At 43.0% G+C, this 9963-nt stretch overlaps 1 protein-coding gene across 1 annotated transcript in view; it reads left to right on the plus strand.

Annotated features, from left to right (window-relative positions):
- Window positions 1-9688, plus strand: part of LOC103260491 (ST13, Hsp70 interacting protein) — a 35858-nt gene extending 26170 nt beyond the window's left edge. The window contains exons 8-9 of the mRNA XM_021712380.1: window positions 8094-8210; window positions 9640-9688. Coding sequence (XP_021568055.1) covers window positions 8094-8166 — 73 coding nt within the window. The 3' untranslated portion in view covers window positions 8167-8210; window positions 9640-9688. The remainder of the gene's footprint in view (window positions 1-8093; window positions 8211-9639) is intronic.
- The last annotated feature ends 275 nt before the right edge of the window (window positions 9689-9963 follow it).

Below are 9963 nucleotides of genomic sequence, written 5' to 3' on the forward strand. Positions count from 1 at the left end.
TCGAGACCCACCTGGGCAACTTGGTGAGACCTCATCTCTACAATAAAATCAAAAATTAGCTGAGCATGGTAGCACGCAACTGTAGTTCCAGCTACTTGGAAGGCTGAGGCGGAAGGATTGCTGGAGCCCAGCAGGTCGAGGCTGTGGTGGCCGGGAGCGGCCACTGCACTCCATTCTGGGTGACAGAGTGAGACTCCAGCTCAAAAAAAAACAAAAGAAAAAAAAAAAAACACAGACTGGGCTCAGTGGCTCAGCCTGTAATCCCAGCACTTTGGGCGACCAAGGCGAGTGGATTGCCTGAGCCTGCGGGTTCCAGACCCACCCAGGCAACTTGGCAAGACCTCGTCTCTACAATAAATACTGAGGTAGAAGGATCGCTGGACCCCAGCAGGGTGAGGCTGCAGAGGCCGGGAGCGTGCCACTGTACTCTAGTCTGGGAGACAGAGTGAGACTCCAACCCCCTCCTCCCAAAAAAAGAGAGAATGACCTTTTATAGTATCCTTAGACATTTTCTCTAATTTTCAGACTCTTTGTGACTTAGCACTGAGCTACCTGTTTATTATAGAAGAAGGCATACACTGATCTAAAACTACTTTCGTTACTGCTAGGTTACCTGAAAAATCAAGAGATAGGGGACACAGACAGATGAATTTAACCCAGATCAGTAACGGCAGTGAAACTTAATGTACACAATAAGTATTTGTGCCTTGGAGATGGAATGTCCAATGACATTTGTATCTTACATGGGTTGAAAGGTGCTGCACCTCAAGTATGGGTGGAGATAAAGATAGATATGCTTGGGACAATTGTATTAGCTCTCTCAAAGTTGCTTTGGTGATTTCTGTAATGGCACATGTCAACGTTTAGACCAAGGCCAGGCATGGTGGCGCACACCTTTTATCCCAGCACTTTGGGAGGCAGAGGTGAGAGAATTGCCTTTTCCCAGTGGTTCAACACCAGCCTGGAGAACTTCACGAAACCTTGTCTCTACAGAAAATCAAAAAAATTACCTGGGCATGGTGGCACACTCCTGTGGTTCCAAGTACTTGAAAAGCTGAGGCAGAAGGATTGCCTGAACCCAGCAGGTCAAGGCTGCTGTGACCGTGAGTTTGCCACTGCGCTCCAGCCTGGGCAGTAGAGTAAGACTCTGACTCAAAGAAAATGAAAACAAAGGTTAAATTAGGCAGTGGCTCACACCTCTGTAATCCTAGCGCTTTGAGAGGCTGAGGAGAGAGAATTGCTTGAGCCCAGAAGTTCGAGACCAGGGTAGGCAAGATAGTGAGACCTTGTCTCAACAAAAATAAAAATAAAAGTAGCTGGGCATGATGGCACGCACCTGTAGTCCCAACTACTCGGAAGACTGAGACAGAGGAATGGTCTTTACTTGAACCTAGAGGGTCAAGGCTGCAGTGAGCCATAATTGTGCCACTGCCTTCCAATCTGGGTGACAGGAAAAAACCTAAATTCAAAAAAAAGATAAAGGTTAAAAGTTAAGATAAAATGGCCAGGCTCGGTGACTCATCCTGTAATCCCACACTTTGGGAGGCCGAGGTGAGTGGATTGCCTGAGCCCACGGGTTCAAGACCTGCCTGGGAAACTTGGCAAGACCTCATCTCTACAATAAATCAAAAATTAGCCGGGCGTGGTAGCACTTGCCTGTAATTCCGGCTGCTTGGAAGGCTGACGCGGAAGGATCGCCGGAGCCTAGCAGGTCGAGGCTGCAGTGGCCACTGCACTCCAGTCTGGGCGACGGAGTGAGACTCTAACTCAAAAAAAAAAGTTAAGATAAAATTTACTAATGCTAATGCTTTGTGGCATAGAAAAAAGCTCATGTAAGCAGATTCTGGTCCTGGCCTTATTACTTGTTTTCCCAGCCTGCTTGGCCTCCCCACCTTATGCATTGTCCCTCCTGTTCCCCACCACTGCAGCTTACTCCAGGACTGTTGGAATAGAACCTACCTGTATGTCAATAAGCAACAGTGGAAGCAAAAGAGAAAAAAAATGAAAAAGAAAATGCTCATGTATTGCTGTTGATCCTTTTGAAAACCCACTGTCTTTGAGCGTTTCTTTCCCTTCTCATACAAGATATCATGGACTGGTCTTATACTTTACTTGACATAAACTTGGAAGAAACTATTTCTTCCAGGAAATTAGGGTTCATTTCAGTGGAAACCAAGATTTGAGCACTAGGTGTGTTCACCACTGCTACTATGTGCAATGATTCAATGAACAGCTCTAGAAACCTTTTTCTTTTTTTTCCTTTTTTTTTTTTTGAGTTGGAGTCTCTTTCGCCCAGGCTGGAGTATAGTGGCACGCACGCTCACAGCCATCCCATCGTCGACCTTCTGGGCTCTAGTGATCCTTCCACCACAGCTTTCCAAGTAGCTGTAACTACAGGCACATGCTACCACACCCGGCTGTTTTTTATTTTATTGTAGAGGCAAGGTCTCATCATGTTGCCGGGACTGGTCTCAAACCTGCGGGCTCCCAAAGTGTGAAATTACTATATGTGTGAGCCACGCCTGGCTTCTAGGAAACATTTTAACACGATTTTAAAGAAAACTTTTGAAATTGAGTTTATACTGATATTTTTAGTTAAAATTTAACACTAAATGTTGACTTACAGTTTATTTTGAGTTGGAGTCTCACTCTATCCCTCAGTCTGGAGTGCAGTGTCACGCTCATGGCCACCGCATTCTCAGCTTACTAGGCTCAGGTGATCCTTCCGCCTCAGCCTTCCAAGACTAGGTGGGACTATAGATGCACACCCACCAAATCAGGCTAATTATCACAGAGACAAGGTCTTGCTATATTGCTCATGCTGGTTGCGAACTCCTGAACTCAGGCATTCCTCCTCAGCCTCTGAAAGTGCTGGGATTACAGGTGTGTACCCCCTGTGGCTGGCCTATTTTGTATTTTTGACACTTCTCCTGTAGTCAAAATTTTTGTCCCTAATGTATTTGTCTAATGCTACAATATACATAAAATTGTTACAGCATTATAATACCGTAAGAACAATATATCCTTTGTATAGTTTAAAGGGTTTTTGTTTTATATGCAGTCAAAATAACTATTTTGAAAGTTTCCAAATTCATTTTTTCTGTGTAGCTTATGTTCTCAGTATAATACACAACTGCTTTTTACTTGTATTCATGTTTAGGATTTGCTTTATTTTCATCCTTTCTGATTTAATTTCACTTTTTGAGTATATAAAACATTTACATGTATGAGTAGTCAAGACTTCAGTTAAAAGACATACTAAAAGAACTCTCAAGGCTGGACATGGTGGGTCACGCCTATAATTCCAGCACTTTGGGAGGCCGAGGCAAGTGGATTGCCTGGGCTCAAGACCAGCCCGGGCAACTTGGTGAGACCTTGTCTCTACAATAAATCAAAAAAGAAAATTAGCCGGACATGGTGGTGCACTCCCATAGTCCCAGCTGCTTGGAGGACTGAGGTGGAAGGATCTCCTGAACCCAGTAGGTCTAGACTGCAGTGGCCGTGAGCGTGTCACTGTACTCCAGCCTGGGCAACAGAGTGAGACTCCGACTCAAAAAAGAAAAAAAAAACTCTATTTTTTTTTTTTGAGTTGGAGTCTTATTCTGTCACCCAGGTTGGCGTGCACTGGCACACTCACAGCCACCCCAGCGTTGACCTGCTGGGCTCTGGCAATCCTTCCTCCTCCTTAGCCTTCCAAGTATGGAGCTACAGTTGCACGCTACCACACCTGGCTCCCAAAGTGCTGGGATTACAGACTGAGCCACTAAGCCTGACCAGAACTCTCATTCTCCTCTACCCCATTCTCACCTACCCCTGCCAACCTTTAATTTCTGATTTCTGTTCTTTTTTTTCCCCCAGAGAGTATGCACACATGTATTTTCTGTATTACATAGAGAGTAACATTCTAAATACACATCATGTAAACCCTAGTTTTGATGAGTTGAAAGTTGTGACTTTACATGCTATTTTTTAAATGTGATGATATTCCGAATTATGAATGTTTTTTTTTGTTTTGGTTGTTTGTTTTAAGAAGTAAGATCTCAACTGGGCGTAGTGTCTTACACACCTGTAATCCCAACACTTTGGGAGTTGGAGTCAAGAGGATTGCCTGAGTCCAGGGGTTCGAGACTAGCCTGGGCAACATGATGAGACCAGGTCGCTACAATAAATCAAAAAATTAGCAGGGTGTGGTAGCACACACCTGTAGTTCCAGCTACTTTGAAACTGAGGCAGAAGGATTGCCTGAGCCCAACAGGTCAAGGCTCCAGTGGCCGTGAGTGTGCCACTGCGCTCCAGCCTAGGTGACAGAGTGAGTCTCCCAGTCAAAAAATACAAACAACTTGCGTCTATAGTTATGGCTACTCTGAGGCGGAAGGATCGCTGGAGCCTAGAAAGTTGACGCTGGGGAGGCCATGAGTGTGTGTGCCACTGCACTCCAACCTGGGCAAAGGAGTGAGACTCCAACTCAAAAAAAAAAAAACCAGCCGAGCTCGGTGGCTCAGCCTGTAATCCCACGCTTTTGGGAGGCTGAGGTGAGTGGATTGCCTGAGCCCGTGGGTTCGAGACACGCCTGGGCAGGCGAGACCTCATCTCTACAATAAGTCAAAAAATTAGCCGGGCGTAGTAGCACGCGCCTGTAGTTCCAGCTATTTGGAAGGCTGAGGCGGAAGGATCGCCAGAGTCCAGCAGGTCGAGGCTGCAGTGGCCGGGAGCAGCCACTGCACTCCAGTCTGAGCGACAGAGTGAGACTCCAACTCAAAAAAAAAAAAACAAACAGAAAAGAGAGATAAGATCTCACTCAATTATTGCCCATGCTGGAATGCAATGCCTCAAAGTAGCTCACTGTAACCTTCTTGTCCTGGTTTCAGGCAATCCTACCTCAGCCTCCCAAGTAGCTGGGACTACAGGTGCACACCACTGCCCCTGGCTAATTTACTTTTCTTTTTTTTTTGTAGAGATGGGTTCTCATTAGGTTGCCCTGGCTGCTCTCAAACTCCTGGCTTCAAGTGATTCTCCTTTTAATTTCTCAAAGTACTGGGATTATGGGCATGAGCCACTGCATCCATCCTTTTGTTTTATTTTGTTTTGTCATTTTTAAACTTTTTTTTTTGGAAGAGTAGCTTTACAGTTACCATGTTTTTATAGAGATTACCAAGGGTGGAACATAGTAATTGATTGATTATGGAAAGTTTATAGTTAATAGTTAACTTAGGCCGGGCTTGGTTGCTCAGCCTGGAATCCCAGCACTTTGGGAGGCTGAGGCAAGTGGATTGCCTGAGCCTGAAGGTTCGAGACCAACCCAGGCAACTTGGCAAGACCTCGTCTCTACAATAAATCAAAAATTGACCGGGCATGGTAGCACGTACCTGTAGTTCAGCTACATGGAAGACTGAGGCAGAAGGATGGCTGGAGCCCAGCAGATAAAATGCTGGCATGGCCATGAGTGTGCCATTGCACTCCAGGGTGGGTTACAGAGTGAGACTCCAACACACACAAAAAAGGTAGTTAACTTAAGTGACTTCTAGTAACAATTCTTTATTTATTTAATCCTTTTTTAAAAATGTGATTGTTTATTTGTTTATTTACTTTTTGATTTGGAGTCTCACTCCATCGCCCAGGCTGGAGTGCAGTGGCACACTCACAGCCACCCCAGCGTCGACCTGCTGGGCTCTGGCATTCCTTCCGCCTCAGCCTTCCAAGTAGCCAGAACTATAGGCGCACGCTACCATGCCTGGCTAATTTTTGATTTATTGTAGAGACAAGGTCTTGCCAAGCCAAGTTACCTGGTCTGGTCTCGAACTCATGGGCTCAGGCAATCCTCTCGCTTTTGTCTCCAAAGTGCTGAAATTATAGACTGAGCCACCGTGCCCAACCTTCCCCTCCATTTTCTTTTTTTTTTTTTTGAGTTGGAGTCTCACTCTGTCACCAGACTCTGTCCCGGCCACCGCAGCCTTGACCTGCTGGGCTCCGGCGATCCTTCCACCTCAGCCTTCCAAGTAGCCAAAATTACAGGCATGCGCCACCACGCCCAGCTGATTTTTTGATTTATTATAGAGATGAGATCTCGCTGCCCAGACGGGTCTCAAACCCGTGGGCTCAGGCAATCCACTCACCTCAGCCTCCCAAAGGCGCGGGATTACAGTCTGAGCCACCGAGCCCAGCTCCCTTTTTTTTTAATAAGGAATGGCGACATCATGTCACATAGATGAGTATGTATACAAGACTCCTAAAATGAGTTTAAATCTGTTTCAGACTTCTGGGCCATTGGGAAGAAGCAGCCCATGATCTTGCTCTTGCCTGTAAATTGGATTATGATGAAGACGCTAGTGCAATGCTGAAAGAAGTTCAACCTAGGGTATGTTAAAGTAGAAATAGAAAAAGTCAGTAGTGTAATAGTCCATTGCTTTAGTGCTTAGCCCCTGATAGCCATAATTTACCTAAAAAATAGATACAAAGAAACATTTTGGAAATAGTATAATCTGTAATCATTGAAGTTTATACTCAACTCTGGAGATCTCATTAGCTTTTCATGCTTTTATTTTCATGGAGCATTAGAGCAAGCTGTTACTTTGTTTACAAGCCTACAGTGGAATTTTTTTGTTTTTTAGATTGGAAGATTAGAAAGTAAATGAGGGAGAGAGGCTGGGGAGATTCACCTCCCTGAGGTAGGGGAAGCAGCCAAAGCTTGGGGAAACTTGGCAACCTTAGCTAAAAGAGCCATGTGCCCCGACCAGAGCTTAGCAAAGCAGTGGCCTACAGTAGAATCATAACCAGAAAATTTGAAATGGAAAAGAGGATATCTGGTTTACAACAAGGTAAAAAATAGAAAATCTATTATAATTATCTATCATGACCCAAGATTGAGTCTGGTGTGTCCTTATACATCATAGGTGTATACAGCCACTTTATATAGCATGAAAGCCTTGTTGAAGTTAAGAATAAGATAATTTTTAACTAAAATTTTTCTTTACGATAATTGTAATGTATTTACATGGTAAATCCTCAGTTGTGTGAGCAGTTACACTATCATTAATTTGCTCCCAGAGATTTTAAGATAGTGGAAATTTTTTTTTTCTTTGAGTCAGAGTCTCACTCTGTTGCCCAGGCTGTAGTTCAGTGGCACACTCACGGCCACCGCAGCTTTAACCTGTTTGGCTAAGGTGATCCTTCCGCCTCAGCCTTCCAAGTAGCTGGAACTACAGAGCACACGCCACCACACCTAGCTAATTTTTTGATTTATTGTAGAGATGAGGTCTCATCAATTTGCCCAGACTGGTCTGGAACCCGTGGGCTCAGGCAGTCCTTTCACCTCGGCCTCCCAAAGCACTGGGATTATAGGCATGAGCCACTGCGCCTGGCCAATAGTGGAAATTTTATTGAATTTACCTTACCTACTGCTAGAGATTTCATTTGATTTTCTTCTTTCTTTCTCATAGCAGGGCTATCTCATTGAAACTGTAAACAAGCTAAAGTAACAGTTGAATATGAATTCCTTACATTTATTTTATTCCCCGGATAAATAACAGATCCAAAGCATTTAATACTGACTGACACACACGCACACTGACATGTGTTTTCTCTGTTAATCTCTGTAGTAATTTGATAAAACCAAATATTTCTTTCCTCGTCCCCATTTTATAGATGAAGAAACATGAATATAGAGTGTGGCAAATACCTAGAGTATGTTCCCAGTCTGCCTTTCCCATAGCAAACATCATTGACACTGTTCCTACTGAACTCAGCTGTAATTTCGGAATCCTTAACACTTTGCAGCTGGTAGAAACTATTAGGCAAAAATTGTCATGCAAATTGACAAATTGACCTCTAAAAAGTTTTATTCTATTCCTCATCCTTGAGTTTAGTTAATTGTTAGAAATTGAGACATTTCTCTAACTTCAAATCCTAGGCTCTTTCCTCTATTTTACAGTGCCTCAAACAGTTGAGGTTGGTCTTGTTAAAGCCATTTGTCCGAACTAGGTGTTGAGTTAACATCTTTCTGCAAAGAAAAGTAACTCTTAGCAAAACTGTTTATTTGTGTTGACCTTACTCAACTTTTAGTGCATGCTTTTTTCCTCTGGCTCTTTTTTTAATAGGCCCAGAAAATTGCAGAACATCGGCGAAAGTATGAACGAAAACGTGAAGAGCGAGAGATCAAAGAAAGACTAGAAAGGGTTAAGAAGGCTCGGGAAGAGCATGAGAGGGCCCAAAGGGTAAGTTTTCCATAGCTAAGCCATGAAAGGAAAATATACTAGATTATAGTTTTTAGAGTCCCATTCAAATTCCTGGTTGCTTGCTTGCTGATTGATTGATTTGATTGATTGCGTCAGTGTCCCTCTGTCTCCTTGGCTGGAGTGCAGTGGCACGGTCACAGCCACTGCAGCCTTGACCTGCTGCACTCAGGCAATCCTTCCACCTCAGCCTTGCAGGTAGCTGGAATTACAGGTGTGTGCTGTCACGCCTGGCTTATTTATTTATTTATTTTTAGTTGTAGAGACGAGGTCATGCCAAGTTGCTCGGGCTGGTTCGAACACCTGAGCTCAGACAGTCCTCTCGCCTCAGCTTCCCAAAGTGCTGGGATTAACAGGCTTGAGCCACCATATCCAGCCTTACTTTCCAACATTGTTGAATGAAAGAACATAAAGCTTATTACAATCATATAACATTTTACATACTGTTTTTGTCATTTAATTATACTTGATATTTAGAGTTACAGCTTAGGATTTATTGAGAGGACAGAAAAGCTCCCACAATGGGAGGGGACCCGAGAGGGTTGCCGTAGTTTATAATTTTTGAAAGTAATTTTTACATTTATATATCTTATTATACCTCCTTAATGTTATAAAACATGAAGGAAATTTACCTTTCATTTTTCTCTTTTAAAAAACATAGCAAGCCGGGCTTAGTGGCTCAGCCTGTAATCCCGCGCTTTTGGGAGGCTGAGGTGAGTGGATTGCCCGAGCCCGCAGGTTCGTGACCCGCCTGGGCAGCGATACATCATCTCTACAATAAATCAAAAAATCAGCTGGGCATGGTAGCGCATGCCTGTAATTCCGGCTACTCGGAAGGCTGAGGCGGAAGGATTGCCGGAGCCCAGCAGGTCGAGGCTGCGGTGACCGGGAGCGGCCACTGCACTCCAGTCTGGGTGACAGAGTGAGACTCCAACTCAAAAAAAAAAAAAAAAACCCACAGCAAAAACAAATCAATATATTTCCATATGTTGATGTTGAGTTATATAGGAAGGGCATAAAAAAGATGTATCTAGGAAACAAAAGTCATAGACCTATTGGCAGTCTGCCTATGTCCTATGTGTTGGCAATCTGCTCATGTCCTTTCAGTGTAGAGTTTTAAAAATAGGAATAATTTAGGGTTTTCATATTTATACTTTAAATTTTTTTTCCCCCAGATTTGTTTGGTTGTTTCCAGACGAGAAGTAAAACACTCTACTTGAAATGACCACCAAGATTATATTCATTGAGAATTGAGTTGACAAATTTTTTGCGGGGGTGGGCAATGGGATATGTCCTTTAGTTATTTATTGTCATTTACTGGTTTATTTTACAGTTTTTTTCATGATTGTGCATGGGCAGCAGGCTTTTTTTTTCCTCTTGTTTTATTATTTATTTCCTTTTTCTGTTAAAGGAGGAAGAAGCCAGACGACAGTCGGGAGCTCAGTATGGTTCTTTTCCAGGTATATTTAAAGAAAAATTAAAACTTTTAGTATTGTAAATAATTAGGGTATATTCTGATTTGGGAGCTCGAATATATATAAACATATATAAAAAGAGAAATATTTGTATACTAAGTATATTTGGTACCATTAGTCCTTGGTACACTGAAGAGTCTTCAGAATATTAACCTCTAGAAAGTTTTGTTCTTACTTTAAAATTTTATGTTAGTGGGAATACAGGGTTTTTTTTTAATCATAATTTGAGTTGTGTGTATTTTTTAAATAGCCAGTATTTA

Source organism: Carlito syrichta, unplaced genomic scaffold (genome assembly GCF_000164805.1).
Source record: "Carlito syrichta isolate Samal-C Ts95f unplaced genomic scaffold, Tarsius_syrichta-2.0.1 Scaffold303220, whole genome shotgun sequence".
In the NCBI taxonomy this organism is placed as follows: domain Eukaryota; kingdom Metazoa; phylum Chordata; class Mammalia; order Primates; family Tarsiidae; genus Carlito; species Carlito syrichta.